Here is a 24,331-nt window from a genome sequence, read left to right as displayed (position 1 = left end):
AAGACGAAGACGAAGACGAAGACGAAGACGAAGACGAAGACGAAGACGAAGACGAAGACGAAGACGAAGACGAAGACGAAGACGAAGACGAAGACGAAGACGAAGACGAAGACGAAGACGAAGACGAAGACGAAGACAAAGACAAAGACAAAGACAAAGACAAAGACAAAGACAAAGACAAAGACAAAGACAAAGACAAAGACAAAGACAAAGACAAAGACAAAGACAAAGACAAAGACAAAGACAAAGACAAAGACAAAGACAAAGACAAAGACAAAGACAAAGACAAAGACAAAGACAAAGACAAAGACAAAGACAAAGACAAAGACAAAGACAAAGACAAAGACAAAGACAAAGACAAAGACAAAGACAAAGACAAAGACAAAGACAAAGACAAAGACAAAGACAAAGACAAAGACAAAGACAAAGACAAAGACAAAGACAAAGACAAAGACAAAGACAAAGACAAAGACAAAGACAAAGACAAAGACAAAGACAAAGACAAAGACAAAGACAAAGACAAAGACAAAGACAAAGACAAAGACAAAGACAAAGACAAAGACAAAGACAAAGACAAAGACAAAGACAAAGACAAAGACAAAGACAAAGACAAAGACAAAGACAAAGACAAAGACAAAGACAAAGACAAAGACAAAGACAAAGACAAAGACAAAGACAAAGACAAAGACAAAGACAAAGACAAAGACAAAGACAAAGACAAAGACAAAGACAAAGACAAAGACAAAGACAAAGACAAAGACAAAGACAAAGACAAAGACAAAGACAAAGACAAAGACAAAGACAAAGACAAAGACAAAGACAAAGACAAAGACAAAGACAAAGACAAAGACAAAGACAAAGACAAAGACAAAGACAAAGACAAAGACAAAGACAAAGACAAAGACAAAGACAAAGACAAAGACAAAGACAAAGACAAAGACAAAGACAAAGACAAAGACAAAGACAAAGACAAAGACAAAGACAAAGACAAAGACAAAGACAAAGACAAAGACAAAGACAAAGACAAAGACAAAGACAAAGACAAAGACAAAGACAAAGACAAAGACAAAGACAAAGACAAAGACAAAGACAAAGACAAAGACAAAGACAAAGACAAAGACAAAGACAAAGACAAAGACAAAGACAAAGACAAAGACAAAGACAAAGACAGCCAGGCCCCCGGGGGTCGCGGCTGCGCCGCTCCCCCCGACGCCCCCCGCCCCGCCTTCGGCGGGCCGGGGGCCCCCGGGGGTCGCGGCTGCGCCGCTCCCCCCGACGCCCCCCGCCCCGCCTTCGGCGGGCCGGGGGCCCCCGGGGGTCGCGGCTGCGCCGCTCCCCCCGACGCCCCCCGCCCCGCCTTCGGCGGGCCGGGGGCCCCCGGGGGTCGCGGCTGCGCCGCTCCCCCCGACGCCCCCCGCCCCGCCTTCGGCGGGCCGGGGGCCCCCGGGGGTCGCGGCTGCGCCGCTCCCCCCGACGCCCCCCGCCCCGCCTTCGGCGGGCCGGGGGCCCCCGGGGGTCGCGGCTGCGCCGCTCCCCCCGACGCCCCCCGCCCCGCCTTCGGCGGGCCGGGGGCCCCCGGGGGTCGCGGCTGCGCCGCTCCCCCCGACGCCCCCCGCCCCGCCTTCGGCGGGCCGGGGGCCCCCGGGGGTCGCGGCTGCGCCGCTCCCCCCGACGCCCCCCGCCCCGCCTTCGGCGGGCCGGGGGCCCCCGGGGGTCGCGGCTGCGCCGCTCCCCCCGACGCCCCCCGCCCCGCCTTCGGCGGGCCGGGGGCCCCCGGGGGTCGCGGCTGCGCCGCTCCCCCCGACGCCCCCCGCCCCGCCTTCGGCGGGCCGGGGGCCCCCGGGGGTCGCGGCTGCGCCGCTCCCCCCGACGCCCCCCGCCCCGCCTTCGGCGGGCCGGGGGCCCCCGGGGGTCGCGGCTGCGCCGCTCCCCCCGACGCCCCCCGCCCCGCCTTCGGCGGGCCGGGGGCCCCCGGGGGTCGCGGCTGCGCCGCTCCCCCCGACGCCCCCCGCCCCGCCTTCGGCGGGCCGGGGGCCCCCGGGGGTCGCGGCTGCGCCGCTCCCCCCGACGCCCCCCGCCCCGCCTTCGGCGGGCCGGGGGCCCCCGGGGGTCGCGGCTGCGCCGCTCCCCCCGACGCCCCCCGCCCCGCCTTCGGCGGGCCGGGGGCCCCCGGGGGTCGCGGCTGCGCCGCTCCCCCCGACGCCCATTGACTTGCATGGGCTCCATTGAAACACATTAGAGCAAAAAAAGAGGTGCAAAGAAAACGTGGAATGGATTTTGAAGGAAAGTGTCTGGGCTCAGATGTTCTGGGACTGGATTGACAGGCCCCATGCTGGAATGACGGCCCCTGGGTGTGACAGAAGGGCTCTGGGACTGGAATGACAGGCCCCTGACTGGAATAACCGCCCCTGGGTGTGCCAGAAGGGCTCTGGGACTGGAATGACAGGCACCTGACCGGAATGACGGGCCCTGGGTGTGCCAGAAGGGCTAGGGGACTGGAATGACAGGCCCCTGACTGGAATGAGGGGCCCTGGGTGTGCCAGAAGGGCTCTGGGACTGGAATGACAGGCCCCTGATTGGAATGATGACCCCATGCTGGAATGACGATCCATGGGTGTGCCAGAAGGGCTCTGGGACTGGAATGACAGGCTCTATGCTGGAATGACGGCCACTGGGTGTGACAGAAGGGCTCTGCGACTGGAATGACAGGCTCCATGCTGGAATGACGGCCCCTGGGAGTGACAGAAGGGCTCAGGGACTGGAATGACAGGCACCTGACCGGAATGACGGGCCCTGGGTGTGCCAGAAGGGCTAGGGGACTGGAATGACAGGCCCCTGACTGGAATGAGGGGCCCTGGGTGTGCCAGAAGGGCTCTGGGACTGGAATGACAGGCCCCTGATTGGAATGACGACCCCTGGGTGTGCCAGATGGGCTCTGGGACTGGAATGACAGGCTCTATGCTGGAATGACGGGCCCTGGGTGTGACAGAAGTGCTCTGGGACTGGAATGACTGCCCCTGGGTGTGCCAGAAGGGCTCTGGAATGACAGGCCCCTGACTGGAATGATGACTCCTGGGTGTGCCAGATGGGCTCTGGGACTGGAATGACAGGCACCTGACAGGAATGACGGGCCCTGGGTGTGCCAGAAGGACTCTAGGACTGGAATGACAGGTCCCTGACTGGAATGACGGCCCCTGGGTGTGCCAGAAGGGCTCTTGGACTGGATTGACAGGCCCCATGCCGGAATGACGGCCTCTGGGTGTGCCAGAAGGGCTCGGGGACTGGAATAACAGGCCCCTGACTGGACTGATGGCCGCTAGGTGTGCCAGAAGGGCTCTGGGACTGGAATGACAGACCCTCGACTGGAATAGTGGTCTATGGGTGTGAGAGATGTGGTTTTGCAGTTGAATTTCAGTCCCATCATTGCCCTGAAAGCCCCTGGTGTGGTGGAAGCTTTGTGGGAGCTAATTGTATCATCCCTGTATGGACTAATGATTTCTAAAATTTGTAGAATTGTTCTGTGGCTGGAATGACATGCCCATGACTGGAATAATGGTCTCTTATGGAGATAGTTGTCTCCAACTGAAGTCACCAAGACTGGAATCTAACACTTAACATTTCAATTTATATTCCAGGGATTTGTTTAGCTAACATCGTTTCAGATCCTCCTATATCTTTATCCTTCCTCTCACCTGGTCAGTTTCATCACAATTTCATGAAGTCTATATCAGCCACCTCTTCTATTTTCAGGCATAAATCCTTCTGTTCTCTCCCTTCCTGCTCCCACAGCGTTTTCCACAGCCATCCAGACTTCCATGTCCCCCTCAAGTGTCACACCCCACTCAAATTCCTTGCTCAATTTTGCTAATTCTGTCGACCACTGGCCCAGAGCACGTCTCTCTGTGAAAAAACCCATTTCATACCTTAGCTTAACAGTTGACAAACTCATGGTCTTATTTTGTTGCATGCTTTTGCTGTTTTATCTATTTACTGAGTTTGTTCTAATCCACTTTTGGTCAGGTTGCAGTGATAACAGACTATAAATCCAAGAGTAAAAAAAATGGGTCCCCAAACTTGCGAACCTTTGGAGCCTGCTGGCATGTTTGTGATTCTGACACACCATGGTGGGTGCAGACACTAAATGACTGCTGCAGCAGGTGAGTGAGCAAGCAAAGACTGGGTGCAGTGTCCCTTTGGTCACACGGTGAAGATCCATGTAATGAGTTGTCAGCTGATGCCCAAGGAATATTTTTCAAAATCTGCTCAGCGCAGTTATGGGCCGGCAGTTATGGGGCAAGCCTTGCTTCCCTGTGATCCTCCTCCCAAGGTTCCCCCCAGCAGTGGAGGAGAAGGCAGGAGGAGAAGGCAGCAGGTAATGTGGATTGAATGACGGACCTGCAGAGCCCAGGTCTACTTCCCTTGGCCTTGCACAGGGAGTAGACCTGGCCTCCGAAGTGGCAGAGGCCAGATCTACCTGTTATTGCTTTGCAGAGCAGATAGACCTGGCCTTTGTACACCTCTGAAGTCCAGCTCTACTCATCAAGACTTTGGTAAGTAGACCTGACCTCCAATCTTCTGATGGTCAGGTCTACTTTCCATGGCATTGCAAGGGGAGAACACCTGGCCCCTGCATGTCCGAAGGCCAGGTCTACTCTCCATGGCATTGCAGAGCTGTCGGCTCCACCCTCACCAGACACGATTGGGTCAAGGAGGCCTGGGGCATGCCTGGCTTGACTGCGCTCCGCCTCCCAAGGATCCTGCCCAAGCCTCGGTCTGCTGTAGGGAAGAGGGCACAGGTGTGGAGAGTGTTGCTTGCCCTCTATCTCCATAGCTCCACCTCCGTTTCCCACCTCCAAGCCTCGATCTGCTGCATGGAGAGGTTGTGTGTGCAGTTGGTAACGCAGCTTGCATGCCAGATGTGCAGAACCAAGGTCTACTTGCCATGATATTGCACAGTAAGTGGACCTGGCCTCTGGATCAACCTGCTACAGGTTTGCCAGGCAGATAGACCTGGCCAACACACATATCCGAAGGTTGGGTCTACTCACCATAGCTTTGTTTGGTGGGTAGACCTGACCTCTACTCATCTGAAGGCCAGGTCTAATTGCTATGGCATTGAATGGCCCGGTGGGGGGGGGCAGACCTGGCTTCTACAAGTCTGAAGGACAGGTCTATTTGCCATGGCATTGCAAAGCAGGTAGATCTGATCGCACTTCCGAAGGCTGGATCTATTTGCCATGGCTACTTGGCCCCTGCATGTCTCAAGGCCACGTCTACTTGCCATAGCTTTGCACAGTGAGTTGACCTGCCCTCCAGACCCATACAGCTCAGGTCTATCTGCCATACACTTGCAGGGCCAGGCCAATTGGGGGAAGCACGGGGAATGCCGCTCCCTGGGCACACTCTCTGATGGTTCAGCATGCTCCTGTGCACCACAGTAGGGCGATTTCAGACCAAAGCAGTCCCAATTCGATGCACTGTGGAGCACCGGAGTACTCCAGGGCCATTTCTGCCCCCCACACAGATAGAACTCCAAGTTTCCACAGCTGCCCGATTCAGCTCGAATCAGGGCTAAATAAGCCTGCTGCAGGGCTTAGGAGTGCTCCTGGGCCCTTTCTGCCTGCCCAGAAGCTCTCCTGGTCTCCACAGTGGCCCAATTCTGGGCAGAATCCGGTGGCTGCAGTGCACAGGAGCACTCCAGGGCCCTTCTCCCCCCACCCCCCAGGGATGCTCCTGGCTCTGCGGTGTCCAAATCAGGCCTGGAATTGGCTGGTGGAGGGAAGGGTCCACCTACCAAACCCTCTGCAGCCCAGTTGGGGTGAGGAGGTGGCAGGATGGACGGTCCCACCTCCCAGCCCTTTCCCAACATGATTGGTCAGCACTGGGGAGGGAGCAATGCCAGGCCCAGCCACCCTGTCTTCCCCCTGCCCATATTGGGGTGCAGCAGAGGGGGCAATGCCAGGACCGGCTGCCCGGCCCTCCCCTTGACCAGATCATGTTGCGGTGGAAGAGGAAATGCCTGCCCCGCCTGCTCTGCCCTTTCTAGAGCCTGTTGGCTTCCCCCCCCCACAACGGGCTTTGTTGCTAGTCCTACTTTATAATTCCCTTAGCGGGTTTCCGATGCACCAGTAAGTGCACCAGGCAGGCCGCTTCTGGAGGGTGCCACTCGATGCTGCAGGTTTTGCAGCCCGTTCGGAGGACGGTGGCAGCGGCATGGGAAGGGCGGCGCGTCGGCAAGCCCTGGGGGAGCAATGGCGGGAGAGAAGCCAGCCACCCTCTGATCCATGCTGGAGCCAAGCCGCACCGATTTCGGAAGGGACGGGGTGACAGGGCGAGAGCGAAGTGCTCGCTGCCGCATCAGCCCTGCCGGAGCCAGGTGTGCCACTCTGCAAAGATCTGGGGCTTTGCACGGCAGCAGCACTCCGCTCAGCCCTTGCACCACAGCAGTGCCCCTCTCAGCCCTTCCCGCGGTAGCGCAGGAAGGGCAGCAAGGGCGGCGTGTCAGAAAGCCTCAGGGGAGCCGTGGCAGGAGAGAAGCCTGCTGCCCTCTGACCCCTGCCAGAACTGCGCCGCGCTGCTTTCGGCAGGGACAGGACGAGGGCAAAGCACCCGCTGCCATGTCAGCCCTGCCGGAGCCGGGCACGCCACTCTGCAAAGACCCGAGGCCTTGCATGGCAGCGGTGCTCCTTTTGCAGCGTCTTGACCCGGGTTCAAGGAGAGCAGTGCACACGGTTCCTGGGGCCTCGCAGGGCAGCAGTTCTCCACTCTCCTTGGGCCCCGGGGAAAGGCGGCGTGAGCGGAGTGCCACCGCCCTGCAAGGCCTCTGGAGCCACGGCACTCCGCTCTCCGATCCAAACCCCCATTGCCTCCCTCCCTGCCTTTCCTTTCCACACCCCACCTGCCTCTGACCCCTCCCGAAAACCCCATTGCCTCCCTACCTGCCTTTCCCCTCCACACCTCACCTGGCTCTCAGCCCTCCCCAAAACCCCATTGCCTACCTGCCTGCCTTTCCCCTCCACACCCCACCTGGCTCTCAGCCCTCCCCAAAACCCCATTGCCTCCCTAACTGCCATTACTCTCCCCACCCCCACCTGCCTCTGACCCCTTCCCAAACACCCATTGCCTCCCTACCTGCCTTTCCTCTCCACACCCCAACTGACTCTCAGACCTCCCCAAAACCTCATTGCCTCCCTACCTGTCATTCCTCTCCACACCCCTCCTGCCTCTCAGCCCTCCCCAAACCTCCATTGCCTCCATACCTGCCATCCCTCCCCAGACCCCTCCTGCTTCTCACCTCTCCCCAGACCCACCTTGCCCCCCACCTGCCAGCCCTTTCTAACCACAACTTCCCACCAGCCCTCCGCAGCCCCAGCTTTCTAGAGCCCATTCTATTTATTTGCACAACGGGCTCTGTTTCTAGTATAAAATAACAAAACTTCACCCCCTACCCACCACCCATTGAAAAGGCAATATAATGTTGATAACAAAAACTATTGAACTCAAATTAATAAGAAAGCAATTTTCATACCAAATGCTAAATCAAAAAACATGATATATGTACAGCCTCTGAGAGACCCAGTGAAAAGTGAACTCATTTGGGCCTGTTGAACAAAAGTGCAAAATCAAGGGCCTGTCTTTATTGGGAGCAAGAGAAAATGTCCCCCCCCCCCCCGAACCTCAATACTGCTGGGTAGCACAAACTGCTAGTGACATATTAAACTGTTTTTTTTTTAAAGTTTGGATTGTTTCCCCCCTTCCCCACTTATACGGCTTGCAAGGAAATGGGGAAAAAAACAATTTCTTGACTCTGGAATGCTTTCCATTTTGTTGCTCAGTTGTTTCTTACTGGAATTAGTTCCTTTATGAGGAGTAGGGGCTGAATGAGTTAACTTTTTTGTGCAGATTTTGATAGGTCAGTGGAGGTAATGTTGAGTTTATACAGTAAAGCTTGTCCTGATACGATAGAGTACCATACGGCAAATATTTTCAAGTTTAAAGAAATAGCATTAGCAAGGAGCCAAGACACAATTTATCGCACCCACGGGCCGTCATTCCAGTTAGCGGCCTGTTATTCCAGTCCCAGAGCCCTTCTGGCACACACAGGGTCCGACATTCCAGCATGGGGCCTGTCAATACAGTCCCCGAGCCCTTCTGGCCCACCCAGGGCCCGTCATTCCGGTCAGGTGCCTGTCATTCCAGTCCCCGAGCCCTTCTGGCACACCCAGGGGCCGTCATTCCAGCATGGGGCCTGTCAATCCAGTCCCCGAGCCCTTCTGGCACACCCAGACACCGTCATTCCAGTCAGCTGCCTGTCATTCCAGTCCCCGAGCCCTTCTGGCACACTGAGGGCCCGTCATTCCAGTCAGGGGCCTGTCATTCCAGTCCCTGAGCCCTTCTGGCACACCCAGGGGCCTGTCATTCCAGCATGGGGCCTGTCAATCCAGTCCCCAAGCCCTTCTGGCACACCCAGGTGTCGTCATTCCAGTTTGGGGACTGTCATTCCAGTCCCAGAGCCCTTCTGGCACACCGAGGGCCCGTCATTCCAGTCAGGGGCCTGTCATTCCACTCCCCGAGCCCTTCTGGCACACCCAGGCGCCGTCATTCCAGTCAAGGGCCTGTCATTCCAGTCCCCGAGCCCTTCTGGCACACCCAGGGGCCATCATTCCAGCATGGGGCCTGTCAATCCAGTCCCCGAGCCCTTCTGGCACACCCAGGGACCATCATTCCAGTCAGGGGCCTGTCATTCCAGTCTCAGCGCCCTTCTGGCACACCCAGGGGCCTTTATTCCAGTCAGGGGCCTGTCATTCCAGTCCCCTAGCCCTTCTGGCACACCCATGGCCTGTCATTCCAGTCAGGGGCCTGTCATTCCAGTCCTCGAGCCCTTCTGTCACACCCAGGGCCCGTCATTCCAGTCAGGGGCCTGTCATTCCAGTCTCACCGCCCTTCTCACACACCCAGGGGCCTTTATTCCAGTCAGGGGCCTGTCATTCCAGTCCCTGAGCCCTTCTGTCACACCCAGGGCCCGTCATTCCTGCCAGGGTCCTGTCATTCCAGTCCCTGAGCCCTTCTGTCACACACAGGGGCTGTCATTCCAGCACAGAGCCTGTCATTCCAGTCCCAGAGCCCTTCTGGCACACCCAGGGGTCGTCATTCCAGCCAGGGGCCTGTCCTTCCAGTCCCAGAGCCCTTCTGGCACACCCAGGGGCCGTTATTCCAGTTAGGGGCCTGTCATTCCAGTCCCTGAGCCCTTCTGTCACACCCAGGGCCCGTCATTCCTGCCAGGGTCCTGTCATTCCAGTCCCTGAGCCCTTCTGTCACACACAGGGGCTGTCATTCCAGCACAGAGCCTGTCATTCCAGTCCCAGAGCCCTTCTGGCACACCCAGGGGTCGTCATTCCAGCCAGGGGCCTGTCCTTCCAGTCCCAGAGCCCTTCTGGCACACCCAGGGCCCGTCCTTCCAGTCAGGGGCCTGTCATTCCAGTCCCAGAGCCCTTCTGGCACACCCAGGGCCCGTCATTCCAGTTAGGGGCCTGTCATTCCAGTCCCCGAGCCCTTCTGGCACACCCAGGGGCCGTCATTCCAGTCTGGGGCCTGTCATTCCAGTCCCAGAGCCCTTCTGGCACACCCAGGGGCCGTTATTCCAGTCAGTGGCCTGTCATTCCAGTCCCAGAGCCCTTCTGGCACACCCAGGGGCCGTCATTCCAGCATGGGGCCTGTCAATCCAGTCCCAGAACAGATTATCTGAGCCCAGACACTTTCCTTCAAAACCCATTCCACGTTCTCTTTGCACCTCTTTTTTTGCTCTAATGTGTTTCAATGGAGCCCATGCAAGTCAATGGGCATTCCAGTTTCCCATTATTTCCTATGGGCATTCAAGCCTCTCCCATTATTTCCAATGGGCAATCCTGTCATTCGTTTTAGTACATCCCTTAAAGTCCTTCACACATATCTGAAGAGCTGTTTCTTCCTGCAGAATGGGCTCCCAGAAGAGCAGGGGGGGGGGTCTTTCCCTTGGGGATCTGTAGGGGGCGCTGTGAGGCTTGTTTGTTAGTCAAAGCTTTCGATGAGATATAACAAGGAAGGGGGAGGGTTTTTTTGTTTTTTAAAAAATTGATTTGGATATAATTTGTAATGTTTTAATTCTTGCTTCTAAGAAGCCTTGAGCCAAGAAGAAAGGCGGGGTAGAAATATTTTGAATTAAAAAATGGATACAGATCCCCCTACCCGTTAGAAAGAGATCCAGAGGAGTTAGCCGTGTTAGTCTGTAGTTGCAAAATAGTGAAGAGTCCAGTAGCACCTTTAAGACTAACCAACTTTATTGTAGCATAAGCTTTCGAAAACCACAGCACTCTTCGTCAGACGCAATTAGTTTTAAAGGTGCTACTGGACTCTTTACTATCTTGTTAGAAAGGAGGTCCTCCCGCTCAGCGAAATGCCTGCGAGACCATCGGGGGCAGCTCTACTCGCTGGAATCAGCGTCCCCCACCCGCTTGACACGAACCTGCATTTCAGACAGAGGTTGCAGGGAGCCGTTTCGGTCCGGAGCAAACCCCCGCAATGCAAAGCCACGGCATGCCTTTCCCTACGTTCAGCCATGACCGCAGCCAGGCCGGGCCAGCCTGCGCGCAAGCTCCCGGGCGTCCCAGAAGCGCACGAAAAGCGGACCCTCCACTAGGCCGGTTCCTTCTTCCCTTCGACTCGCCTCCTTCCCCACGCCTTCAAATCGGAGTCACACCCCCTGACGTCTGAACCGCAACCCGAGGAAGCGGCCCTCCGCGCCCCCCTCTCATGCTGGTCCAGGCAGAGATCCCGGCCCTCCGGCGGCGGGGCTTTCCCGGGCACCAAAACTCCCTCCAGGCGCAACCCCAGCACCGCCCTTCGCCGCCTGCAGCGGAGCCAGCGGGCGGCGGCGACGATGATCCCCGCCCCCGTCTTGCTGCTGTGCCGCACTAGCTGCCGCCCGCTGCTCCTCCGGCTTGGGCCGAACCGAACCTCCTGGGCTCGCAGGTACCAGATCGGATCGTGCCCGGCCGCGCAGGGCGGCACCACCAGCGTATCCCTCCCTGGCCGCTTGTGACTTTTGGCTCCCAGACTTTCGGCACGGCCGGCCAGCCTTCCCACCCCCTTCTCCGCTCCGCTTTTTTGCTTCCTCGCTGGGTTGCTTTTCTGCACGTGATCGGGCGGCTGTTTACATGCAGATAAACCACGCAACGAGGAAGCCGCAATCCGAAGCAAAAGAAGGCGGTGGCTGGCGGAAGCCCCGCCGGTTGTCTGTTTTGGTTTTCTTCCTTAGCAGCCACCGAATTGGGCCCGATCTGGAGTTGCGCCTCCCTGCGGTGGAAACGGAGCGGGTTGGTTGTTGCAGATCTTTTTTCTGGGGTTGGTGGCTCTGTGTGGAAGGCTGCGGAATGCTACTACAAAGAATCGCCCTCCGAGTCCAGCATGGCAAAGAGCCCTTCTTCACCATACACATCCTTGGGATGGTGGCAGAGCATTCCCTTTGTTCGCTTTTAGGCCCCTTTGCAGTTACCCCAAAGGTGGGCTGTAATGTTGACCAGCACTGGCTTTTTTGGGGACTATCCTTCTGTATTTTTTCCTATTAGTCCTGGTTTCCTGCCCGCCTCTGCTATTGATGCAGTTTTCTGTTGATTCGGTCCGCTCAGGTGCAGCGAGCCCCTTCCGAATTGGAGAAACAGTCTGTTGCTGTTGCTGCTGTTGCTGCTGTTGCTAGTTACTTTTCATGGCATTATTAATACTGCCCTGCTTAGGTCTGCAAATTCTTGTTGGTTGTTTACCATTGTTTTTTTTTTTTGCACTTTCTCCCAGACCACTGTCACTTAAAGTTCCTGTGAACTTATGCCTTACTAGGCTGGACCTTCTTGTTTAGGGTTCTGTTTTCAGCCTAATCCCTCCCCTCCGTACATATTTGTGTGTGTGTTATGTGCCGTCAAGTCATTTCCAACCTATGGCGACCCTATGAATGAAAGACCTCCAAAACGTTCTATCTCTAACAGACCTACTCAGATCCTGCAAACTGGAGGATGTGGCTTCTTTTATTGAGTCAAGCCACCCCGTTTTAGGTCTTCCTCTTTTCCTGCTGCCTTCCACTTTTCCTAGCATTATTGACTTTTCCAGAGAATCTTGTCTTCTCATGATGTGACCAAAGTACAATAGCTTTAGTCTTGTCATTTTAGCTTCTAAGGAGAATTCCGGCTTGATTTGATCTAGTACCCACTTATTTGTCTTTTTGGCTGTCCGTGGTATCTGCAAAACTCTCCTCCAGCACCACATTTCAAATGAATCAATTTTTTTCCTGTCAGCTTTCTTTACCGTCCAACTTTCACATCCATACATGGCAATGGGGAATACCATAGTTTGGATTATCTTGATCTTGGTCCCCAGAGAGACATCTTTATCTTTAAGGATCTTTTCTAGCTCCCTCACAGCTGCTCTTCCAAGTCTCCGTCTTCTTCTGATTTCTTCACTGCAGTCTCCCTGTTGGTTGATGACTGAGCCAAGGAAGAGAAAATCTTGAACAACTTCAGTTTCCTCATTGTCAACTTTAAAATTGTGTAGTTACTCAGTAGTCATATTTATTCTGATTTAAATGGGATTTACACTGTAGTATGCAGTGGCATTAGTGCTCCTCAGTGGGTGCTCTATCTACTCCCACGTTTTGTGGATTCTTTAACTGCTTCTGCACCAGATTCTGCTATTACAAGTTCTTTTTCTTTGGAAAACTGAAACCAAACATCAGTATCAGTCAACCATATTTCTCAGGTGTGGTGGAAAACAATACTGTCCTGTATCCTACCACGCCGCTAAGTCTAGTAGGAAGCTTTCCTTCTGCCTAAGGCAATATCCTCCAATTTAAGAGGATTTTTCTCCAACAGAAGAGCTGTTTAAGTTGAAGAAAAACTCCTTAGGGTAGGGGAGAACTGATCACGGTTCCCTTACCAAATCAGCACAACTGGTAATAAGACCTGTACATTTTATCTGTGAAATCAAATGTCACAAAAATTGCCTTGGAAGAGAGAGACAGAGAATTTCTGTGCTATTCTAGGAGACTTCGATTCAAATGGAAATATATATTGTTTGGGGATTTTTTTTAAAAAAACTGATCTTCTTGGTGGTTGAGATGGATAACAAATGTGAGAAAACTAGCCATATGTCTCCATACTATTATGTCATGGGAGGTATTTATTTCTTCAAAGCATGTAGACGTAGGGTTGTCAGCTCCAACATGGGAAATTCCTGGAGATATGGACGGTGAAACCTGGAGAAAGTGGGGTTTGGGGGAGGGAAAGGACCTTGGCATGGCATAATTCCATAGAGTCCACCCCCCCAAAGTAGCCATTTTCTCCAGGTGAACTGATCTCTGTGGCCTGGAAACCAGTTGTAATTCCGGGAGATCTTCAGCCACTACCTGGAGGCTGGCAACCCTATGTAGACGTGGCAGGGGGCTATTGACCAATCTTGACTTCCTAGCATATATTCTGTTGAAGACAAACCACGATTTTTCATATACATGTGCATATGTAAAACGTGTGGTGCCTAGGAGCCCTGTTTAAGAAATACAATGTATGCAACCTGTCTCAAAATACTTTTAATGAATTCTCGTATCTGCCCCGTTACATTAGTTAAGAGAAATTAGTGCAAGTTTTTCCAGTATCATGCTTTGGGGTATATTTTTATACTATTGTACCTCCAAGGAGGTGAGAGCAATGTACACGGTTCTCTTTTCCTCATTTTATCCTTACAACAGTCCTATATGGCAGGTTACTCTACGAGAGGATGAGTTGCCCAAGATCACCTAGCAAGTAAACTTCATGTCAGAGTGGGGTTTTGAACTCAGGTTGCTTCTGCAAGGAGGTGATTTTCCATGTTCCTTTTATTGCTGCTATGAGTGCAGAGGCATTTATAGCAGCCGTATTTTTAGAGCATCTGCATAGTAGCTCCCCCTGCACTTTCCTTGCCATAATCCCCCTTCCCTCCGTGCCCAACATTCCTTCCTCATCAGAGGACTTTTTTCTGCTTTAAAAATAGCATTAAACTTCAGCAATATGTTAATTAACAATTTTAAGCAATTGTGGGGACTGGCACAAAGGAAATGGTGCTAACATGGGCAGGACTTGCAAAAATGCACACCTTCCCATCCACACAGTACCCAAAGGCACTTTAACCGTAATATCTCCATAATGCCCTACCAAACAAGAGCCAAGTCTGCACGAGTCAATTTTGCCGGTTCAGTTCCCATACTGCAGAGGTTTTTTTGGTGACCATCTGCAACATATTTGCCACCATGAGTAATCACTCTGGCCACTTTGTGGCTTTTCTCCAGCTGACCTGGGAGCACTTATACTCCCATTTTTTTTAAAAAAAAAATCTGCATACTGTTTATTTCATTTTTGGTGTTCCCCCCTTTTCTCCCTCTCCTGCCCACTGCCATCCAACTGCATTGTGATTGGCTAGTCTCGTCTAGCTAGCCACTCCCTCTCCCCTTCCATTCTTCCTCACTCCCCTCTTTTCAAAAAACATTTTTAAGTCCAGCACGGGATCGATGAATTGCTGATTTGAAAGCAGGCGCGGGATGTTCCCTTTTTATTCTTTTTTGCTTTGACACTGGTGGGAATATTGTATAGGGGGATAAATATCTGGGTATCAACAATAAAAATTTTAATATGTTTCACAGAGGTGCGAACGGCCTCATGCAAGCCTTTCATCTTGACTGCTGGGAAAGTGAGGTGTTATGTTTCTGGTGCAAAAGGGGCTACTGTACAGGAAACATTGCAGGAAAGTCAAGGGGGGGGGATGGAAAGGAGGCAATTGGGGGGCGATGGGATGTGGATTCTCAACACCCCCACCACTCCAGTTTAGACACAAAACATCTGTGTGGATGCAACCTAGTCTGACAGTCTAACCACAGTGGTGCTGACAACTGTCTGTTAGAAATGTGCATTCTGATTGGCAGGTACAAATCACATTCTGGAATGGGGGTGGAGTCAACACCATTTTGAAAATTCACAGCTCTGACGTCGTTTCGTTGGGTTGGCAGGAACAGTAAAAGTGCTCCAAGGGGGTGAGAGGGACTGCTAGCTCAATATTTGAAACCGAAGCAGCGCTACAGAGCTGTAAGCTGTTTTCTGTTTAGCTGTGTTTGAGTGAAGCTGTGACCGTTTTGAAATAAGAGGATTAATTACGTTAAGCAGAGGTGATGCGCAGAAATAACAGATTTGTCTGAAAATAAGGAAGATCTGAGAGGAGACATTATCACCTGTTTCTCTCATGCATTGTGGTATAACATTAGCAAAATCTTGGACATTTCTTTTGTCTTGAATGACAAATGTTGGTTAAGATATGGCTAGATAAAATAAAATTAATAACGAACTACGACATACCCCTGGAGCCCCAATTAATTTTTTTGAATCTATGGCAAGGGGTAAACGTGCCAACGCCTCAACGAGATTTAATTACTAATCTACTTGCCATAGCAAAATCATCAATAGCATATTTTTGGAAAAACCAGTCTCCACCATCCTTGAACCATTGGTACAGTGTGTGGAATCAGCTCATTATAGATAAAATAACAGACAATTTATCGGCTAATTCCTCGACATCTAACTATTATGAAAAATGGTGGTCTTTCTTAAATTTCATTGACGAAACTGAAACACTTCCTCCCAACCTTCTATACCAAGATATATTGAAAGTCTAGCACTATGAACTAAACCAACTATACCAATATACTGTGACTTATTCTTGTGGTATATGAACTACAAATTATAGTAAGCAAGTGTTTTAAATGTTTTTCTTCGAAACCTGCAAGCTTGTATAACCAATATATTACTCCATGTATTTGCAATTTAATGTTTATTGTTATTGTTTCTGTTTGTAATTAATAAAAGTTGTTTACTTTTAAAAAAAAAGATATGGCTAGATAGTGAGGGACTTTGAGTTATGTGATGACAAAGATCTTGTTATGGGAACAGATCTATGTCATATCAGAGTAAACAGCAGGAGTAAACAGCCGGAAAATGTGTATCAGTGGAAAGACTGAGAGTGTAGTAATGGAAGAATTAAGAGTTGTAGGGAGTATTTGTGGACAGTAATAGAAATTCAGAAATATGTAGCTGGGAGGGAGGTTGCTGTCTAGTTAGAGGCTGCGCCATTACGGAATGTAAAATTATTTCCAGTGGTACCTTATGATATTGATGGGATAATATAACACTTTTTTTCTCTTTTATTATTTACCTTTGCATCCTGGCCAAAAAGTAGCTTATAATAAAATAATAGACTGGAAAAATAGAGTAACAGCATGAATTGTAGGAACAGTCAAGTGATAAAGTCTTTCTTATTTATTTATTTGACTTATATCCCGCCCTCCCCACAAATGGGCTCAGGGCGGCTCACATCATCATTAAAACACAATAAATTAATAGTCAACTTTAAAAACAGATTTTAAAACATATTAAAATACTCTGGCGCCATTATACATGGGCTTACTTTGGATACTAATAAAAGAAACGTGATCAGCCTTTGAAACATAGGGAGGGAGGAAGTCTGTTGAGCCTCTCGGGCAAGGTATGTCAGAGAGCGGTTGCCACAACCACAAGGCTTTGGGGCTAGTTGCTACCTATGGATCTTTGTTGCTGGTGGTAATGTTAGTGGTTAAAGCAAAATTTTGTGTTTGTACACATGACATATACAGCTTACCCACAGGGTCTGTGAAAATGCACCCTGTCGCAGCATCAAGTGGGGCGGGGCAGGGCAGGAATGGCATGTTTACACACGCCCATCTCTACTGCATTCCTGCTGCAGCTGCTGCACTCCTCCTTCCCCTTTTCTCCGTTGCATCTATGCAAAATCACAGAGGACTCAGTGATTCAGTAGCGCATCACCAAGGCCTGGAAATCCCTCTTCCTTCTACCTTTCCCTTTTCCAGAAAAGCCCTCTAAAGGGTTAAAGGGGGGGGGGATGCACAGCCACCCCTCCATAATAACACTCCCACAATTTCTTCTTTGAGAAGGATTAAAGTGGGTTTATTTTTAATCTGGCTCAAAGGGGGGAAATAGTTATGCCCACACTGGAATGACGCCATCTGGATGGTTCCAAATAATGTAGAGGCTTCCTGCTGTCCAGGCAGGGGGGGAAAACTCCCTGTGGAAGCAGCCATAAATATTCAGTAGCAAGAATTTTCTTGAGTTTTGTACTGCGTGATTCTCAGGAACTTGGGGTCAGGACAGCCAGTGAGGTAATGGGGACAGATAGAATGCTAACACTAGACTTCATAAATGTGGATTTTTAATTCCTGTTTGGCCACTGGACCTCTGAGGTAATATCTTACAGTGCCTAATTTGGAGTACAGGTTACACATGCCTGACAGGGATTATGAAAACAGAATGGTACAAGCTTTTGACTCCAGACCTTTATGAGAGTAATTGTATTCCTTTTCCCCCTTTTCTTGAGCCAGTTTGGTGTGGTGGTTAAGAGCGGCGGGACTCTAATCTGGAGAACCGGGTTTAATTCCTCACTCCTCCACTTGAAGCCAGCTGGGTCAGTCACAGCTCTTCCAGAGTTCTCTCAGCCCCACCCACCTCACAGGGTGATTGTTGTTGTGGGGATAATGATAACATACTTTGTAAACCACTCCGAGTGGGTGTTAAGTCATCTTGAAGGGCGGTATATAAATTGAATGTTATAATAATATTTTGTTATTAGATGCTATTGTGTGTGTGTTTTTTGTAGCTGGATTTATGTTACTTGGTTATTTTTTGTATATAAAACTCTTAATTAAAAAAAAAAGATTGTTGTAAGAGTACATGCCACATCTGTGGTGTCCTGAATGGCCTTGAGAATGTCATTCACTTTTCATGTGTAGAAGAGAAATATTAATGACCTGCCTTACACAGCAGGAGAGTAGATATCCTAAGGATGGTAAAGAATAGAAGTAAGCAACTCAGGCTAATTTTAAGAATAAACCCGACAAAGAGACACACAATCTGCCTTGGGCAACTGACTCTTGCATTGGGAGGGAGCAGGTCTTCTCCCAGCTGGGACTTTGCTGAATCTTAACGGTAAGATTCCTTTCAGTTGGCCTACCCAGTGAGAGTCTCTCTACATGTTACTAAGTACCTAGGGATGCTCAAGTGAAGGACTGTGTGTGTAGTCCACAATTCAGGTGCAGGCTGTTCTTGCTCAGTGCACATGAATGCTGCTTTCATGAGAGCTCCCTTTGTGTGGCTGCATCTGCAAGTGATTCTGAAGGGTAAAGTGCCAGTTCAGCTCTGTTTTTGCTGCCAGAACAAGTACTGTAGGCTCCTTTGAAGTGCCAGTTTGCATTTCTCTAAGGTGTGAAAAAGTGTCAAGAACTGCATTTTGAATGAGTGGATGTGAGGGAAACTGGGATTCTTTTAGCAGTTGAGGAGGAACTGATATGAAACGCGTGAATGTACTCACGGGGAACAAATTGAAGTGTGACTGTGAGAGAGAGTCCATGGAAGGTTGGAGGGGGTCACCTGAAATGAGGTTCACTTGAGCATCCCTAGGTACTTAGGAGTGTGTAGAGAGACTCTGAATTCCACCCTGAAGCTTGTGTGCCTGAAACTGGCATGCGTCACTGGTGTTCGGTAGGCCTGGCAGCAGACTCCCACCTACCCACCCACCTCCGGCTAGCTTGGGACAGCAGTTTTATTGCTCTCTAGCCTGGACTTCTCTCTTTCACAAAAAAGCTTGTAGCATTTTCTGATAGTGCAAACTGAACCTGTCCAGACGCTGATCTCACCAGGAGGTGTGTAGCTCTCAGAAGGAACTAATCCAGCCCCTGGGGCTTTGGAGATGGGCCAAACTAAAAACCTGCTGTCTGTGTTTCTTGTTGCAGAACCATATTTCTGAGAACAGCCTTAGCCATGGCCACAGGAGGGAAGAACAGCCATTCCGGCAGCCCTCAGTACACAAACCGTCTGATTCATGAGAAGTCTCCTTACCTTCTTCAACATGCCCATAATCCTGTGAACTGGTAAGAGCAATTTTCTTCCAGTAAGCCAAGGAATGGGCAAGATAAATGGTCTTATAGGAAAATAGCTTTGAATAGACATTGTTTTTAAGGGGATGCACGTTTCTTTTACTATTGTCAGCTGGCCAAAGGTTTCCTGTTCTCTTCAGGGCCTCCACTCCCATGCCCAAGCTGCTTGCTATGTCTGAAACACCTTCCCAGAACACCTGTATGGTGCCAGACCTCTCATCTTTCAAATCCTTCCTCAAAGCCTGTTCCTTAGTTCCTCTTTTTCATCTCCAACTGGAAATGAAGCCTATGAATGTGTAACTGCATACACAAAATTCTTGTAAACCTTTCTTCCTTCCTCTCTGACTGCATCTTTATTGTAAGCTCCTTGGAGCAGGGACCTGTCTTTTGACCATGTAAAAATCCTTTATTTATTTGTATATTTAAACATGTATACCCCTGTTTTTCTCCCACATATGGCAATTTAAAGCAACTGACAAAATGAATTAAAAAATGAATCTTAAACTAATAGACAAAAACATATACAGTACTATATACAAAGTGACGGTGCTATATAAAGAGGAAGTACATAAGGTAAATCTGTCTAATACGGGGCATTTACTTTGGCATGTCTCATCACATGTTTTGAGAGAAGGACACAAGTTTATTATGACACTGAAGACTCCAATCAGGGCTGTTTTTTATTCAAAGGATTTTACTGTAGTGGTTAAGAGGGCGGGACTCTAATCTGGAGAACCGGGTTTGATTCCCCACTCCTCCACCTGAAGCCAGCTGGGTGACCTTGGGACAGTCACAGCTCTTCCAGAGCTCTCTCAGCCTCACCCACCTCACAGGGTGACTGTTGTGGGGATAATAATAACATATTTTGTAAACCGCTCTGAGTAGACATTACATTGTCCTGAAGGGCGGTATATACATTGAATGTTATTATTATTATTATTATATGTTATTTTGATCATGGAACCAGAAGGCATGTCTCTGCATTTTTGCAACCCAGCCTTCCAATTAAATGCCCGTACAGAGGAATTGGGATGCTTCTTATTGTTGTTCAAATAACAGAAAAAGAATTTTGATTTCTGCTGGACTATAGGGATTCATGCCATATGCACTCCCTCCATATATAATTCCTCCATATATAATCAGAGCCAGAATTGTGTAGAACAGCAAGATTTTGAGCTCAGTAGCACCTTAAAGACAAACAAGATTTTCAAGACCGAATCTTGTTGGTCTTTAAGGTGCTCCTGGACTTGAATCTTGCTGTTCTACTGCAGACAGACATCTGTGTAGAGAGCCAGTGTGGTGTAGTGGTTAGAGCGTTGGACTAGGATCTGGGTGACCCAGTTTCGAATCCCCACTCCTCCGTGGAAGTCTGCTGGGTGACCTTGAGCCAGTTGCACTCTCTCAGCTTGACATACCTCAACGGGCTGAGGGGAGGATAAAATGGAGGAGGATGTTGTAAGCCACTTTGAGTCTCCACTGGGAAGCAAGAGGAGAAGATTGTAAATTGCTTTGGGCCCCCCTTGAGGAGAAAAACAAAGTCTAAATATCAAAATAAATAATAAATGAAACCATTCATAACTTGTTCCAAGAGGATGAAAATAAACCAAAGGTTTAGACTGGTGGATTAGGCAGGTGAGATGTTTTAGCATAGCTCTCGGTTCTTGTGCCTTCAAGTAGCTCGTTCGTGGCAAGGCTCATACGTCTATGAGCGCTGAACAGTACAAGGAGGCTAGGGTTATTGAAGCTATGCCAGTGACACCTGTCAAATTGGTCCCTTGCCTTGTGCTTCATGGCTGGGTCTGGGCTATTGTGGCTATTAAATATTGAGCCTTGTGCTCATATTGATTTTAGCCAAGCAGTGATTTCAGCTCATACGAGTAACTTTATTGCAAATACTATATACACGCCCTCCCGAAGGAGCCAGATATATACACCCCAAACGTCACCCCCTTTTAGTAACCCCCCCAATGAGAACACAGACAACTAGGATCCTTCATTTGCATGTGCTGACAAAAAGTAACGTGTACAAGGCAGCAATTGGTTCGTATCCCAGAGGAATGATTGGCTGCTGCTAATCCTATTTCCCCAATAGACCTGAGGAGCCCTGCTTTACAAAGAGCCAAACTACAAGTGACGCCTTACACAGGTTGGACACTTGTCAGCTTACCTCAAGTTTTGATGGGAAATGTAGGCTTCCTGGTTTTACAGCTTGGCTCTCCATTACAGCTGCAAGACCAGGATGCCTACATTTCCCATCAAAACTTGAGGGAAGCTGACAAGCGTTCAACCTGTGTCAGGTGTCACTTGTAGCTTAGCTCTAAGAGCTATCCCAATTCATAACACCGGCTCTGTATGCTTATCTTTTCCACAGATTGTGCTGTTTAACAGTGTCTCAGATGTAATTATGCTCAGTTAGAGGTGTCAGGGATTGGGAAAATGTGTCTGTTTAAACCCTGCAATCTGGTTTAACTGTAGGCATATTAAATAGAGTGAGCTGTAGATGTAAATCCTGGCATTTGTCTCTGTTTTTCCCCTCTCAGGTATCCATGGGGTCAGGAGGCATTTGAGAAGGCAAAGAGAGAGGATAAGTTGATATTTCTGTCAGGTAACAAAGGATTGGCTTTATTTTATGTGACATTTATGTACACAGATTTCCATGCAGTGCAAGCAATCCTACCTATTTGCTCAATCATTATGTTAAATCTTCTGAGAACATAAGTTTGTGCTTGGAGATTACAAATGGTCCCAATTAGGTCCCCCTCTACCAGATGTGCTTCCCTCTTTCCATCCAGCTGTTCTCTGGCAAGCCTTTCCCCTTCCTTTTGGAATGCCCTTGTGCTGTTTTTTGTGGGTGTGCAGTTGGCATCGGCAAATGATGCTGCAAGGATTACTTACGAATAAGCAATCTGAAGATAACAAGAAGTTTAGCTGATGGAGGGAGAGCCAGCCCTTTATCAATAGTGGACCTGTTCTCTGGGAAGAGCTCTAACTGGCTGTTTCAAGCAGGCCGGGATTTGGAGAAGGATAAAGATATTTTGGAATCTTTGAATACTTAAAAAAATTAAGAAATTCTTTCTAAAAAAAGTTTGTAGCCTCTGTGGGGAAAAAAAAGAATTCATGATTTAAACATCATTTAAATGTATGTAGAATTTCCAATAACTTTTCTTATATTTAACGAACTCAGTTGTAAATATTTGCTGTTATTCTGCTACCTGGGTGGTTCTTGGGAAACCAAGCTACCATTTTACTTAGAACCCTCCTTGTGGTTTGTAGCTTCTCCCCTTTGCTTTCAAACGGCTCCTCCCTTATTTGTACGAAGCCCTTTAAATTGTGCAGTTGCAGAAACAAATTGCCATCGTCTCTCTCCTTGCCGTCCTCCCCCCGCCCTGATACATCTTTTTCATCTCTTAATTTCAGTTATCCATTGCTCTGTTTGTTACGGAAACTTCCTTTAATTGACTGTATCTGTTTTCAGTTGGCTATTCAACCTGCCATTGGTGCCACGTCATGGAACAAGAATCCTTCCAGAATGTTGAAATCGGTCAGATTCTGAATGAGAACTTTGTGTGCATCAAGGTGGATCGGGAAGAGAGGCCAGATGTTGATAAAGTTTACATGACCTTTGTGCAGGTGGGGATGTGGAACTTGGGGAAAGTAGCACCTGTTGGTGAACCATTGTCTCCAAATGTGATGGAGAAGAGAAACCCAATACATCCCATGTCTTTTTCTGCAGGCAACCAGCAGTGGAGGGGGTTGGCCAATGAGTGTATGGTTGACACCTGATCTCAAACCATTTGTAGGTGGGACCTACTTTCCGCCAGAGGATGGGATTTACCAGGTTGGCTTTCGGACCGTTTTACTCCGCATCCTAGAACAGGTATGGAGTTCAAGCTTGTACAAGAGGTGGGCATTCTCATTTGAATAATACAAGAGAGACAAAGTTAAAAAGGTACTGGTGCTAGTTTTAGTCGTTGAAGGGCTAACATGAAACATGAATGAACGTGGGCCTGATGGAGTAGTTTTTTGGGGGGGAAATTTGGCAGAGATGAATTTGTGCCATAGTTGTTATAGGCTGAATGAGTCACCTCTGCACCTCCTTCCCTTTTACATCTTGGTGTGCAATCCTGGAAACTTGTCAAAGTCTAGTGCTTTAATTAATGATATTCACATTTTTCATAGTTAAAAAACAGATCTATTTACATTTTGCAACTGATTTTGACTTTGTAGTTGTTGTGAAAGCTGCTGGAAGTGCCTTAGTGTGATTGTTGTTGCAATGGCAACTTTAATACTGGGCTTGGTTGAGATAGCTGGTGAAACTGTGATTAAATTATTTATTTGTGTTATTTATAGTTCGCCTTTCTCACTGACACTCAAGGTGGATTACACAGTGTGAGTCAGTACAGTCAATATCAAAGACATTTCAATAAAACATGTAATGGGTACATGTAATAAAACATGCAGATCTGCAAAGATTAAAAAAACAACGCAGAAATCCAATACAAAACTGAGGAAATGCCGAAAGAGAACATAAGCAATTCTACGACTGACATATTAAACAACATAGAAATTGTCCAGCAATAGCAATGGAGTTCATGGTCCATCAGTGTTTACAGCAATAGTAGTAAAGTTTGTTATACTTCCTTATCCCTTTACTGATGGATCTCTGTGAGACAACTTCCTTACAGTACTGCTCTCCTATTTGAGTAAAAAGCCCTCTTTACTGTAACTATTAAAAATTTGGGTGCATCAAACCACAGTTTGAAACCCTGGTTTGAAAGTGGGTAATTAACTACAGCACAATGCATAAACGTGGACATTCTGCCTTCTTCTCTGGTGCTACTTTGGATACAAAGCAGAGTGGAAAACCAGCTGAATTTCTCTGCATGGGAGGCAGAGAAAGAGTGAAGGCAATTAAGTCAGCATTTGTTGAGGTAAACTGGGATTTGAATGATCAGCTGCAATCCAAACCCTGGTTTCACAAACTGAACCATAGCTAAAATAAACCATGGTTTCACATTATGTCTGAGCCAAGGCACTGTGTGCATTGGCCCTATTGCACGGACACTTTCTGTGCCAGTTGACAGCACATCAGGGATAGGAAAACTCCACACACAATAGCACAGATTCATGTAGTGAATTGCTCTTGCATGCTACAGCTGTCATGTGAAGTCACTGTTACCTCCACATGGAAACGTTTCCAGCAGCTTCTTGTGGAGGCCATAGCATGAGAATCAGCCCTTAAATTAGCACCTCCATCTTAAGAAAGGCCTCTTTTATTGGGATTCCACATGATCAGTTTTGATCAGACTT

At 49.2% G+C, this 24,331-nt stretch overlaps 1 protein-coding gene across 2 annotated transcripts in view; it reads left to right on the top strand.

Moving 5' to 3' along the window:
- Window positions 1–10,781: 10,781 nt before the first annotated feature.
- Window positions 10,782–24,331, top strand: part of SPATA20 (spermatogenesis associated 20) — a 50,395-nt gene continuing 36,845 nt past the window's right edge. Inside the window, exons 1-5 of one of the 2 annotated variants that reach the window (XM_054978456.1) lie at window positions 10,782–11,007; window positions 18,878–19,015; window positions 21,562–21,626; window positions 22,497–22,651; window positions 22,755–22,898. In XM_054978456.1, coding sequence (XP_054834431.1) covers window positions 10,916–11,007; window positions 18,878–19,015; window positions 21,562–21,626; window positions 22,497–22,651; window positions 22,755–22,898 — 594 coding nt within the window. In that variant the 5' untranslated portion in view covers window positions 10,782–10,915. Of the gene's footprint in view, window positions 11,008–11,256; window positions 11,352–18,877; window positions 19,016–21,561; window positions 21,627–22,496; window positions 22,652–22,754; window positions 22,899–24,331 lie in introns of those variants that run through there. The other variant, XM_054978457.1, reaches the window with a different exon arrangement.

The sequence above is a fragment of the Eublepharis macularius genome, chromosome 4, assembly GCF_028583425.1.
Source record: "Eublepharis macularius isolate TG4126 chromosome 4, MPM_Emac_v1.0, whole genome shotgun sequence".
NCBI classification, from domain to species: domain Eukaryota; kingdom Metazoa; phylum Chordata; class Lepidosauria; order Squamata; family Eublepharidae; genus Eublepharis; species Eublepharis macularius.
This window is presented reverse-complemented; position numbering and strand designations above follow the sequence as displayed.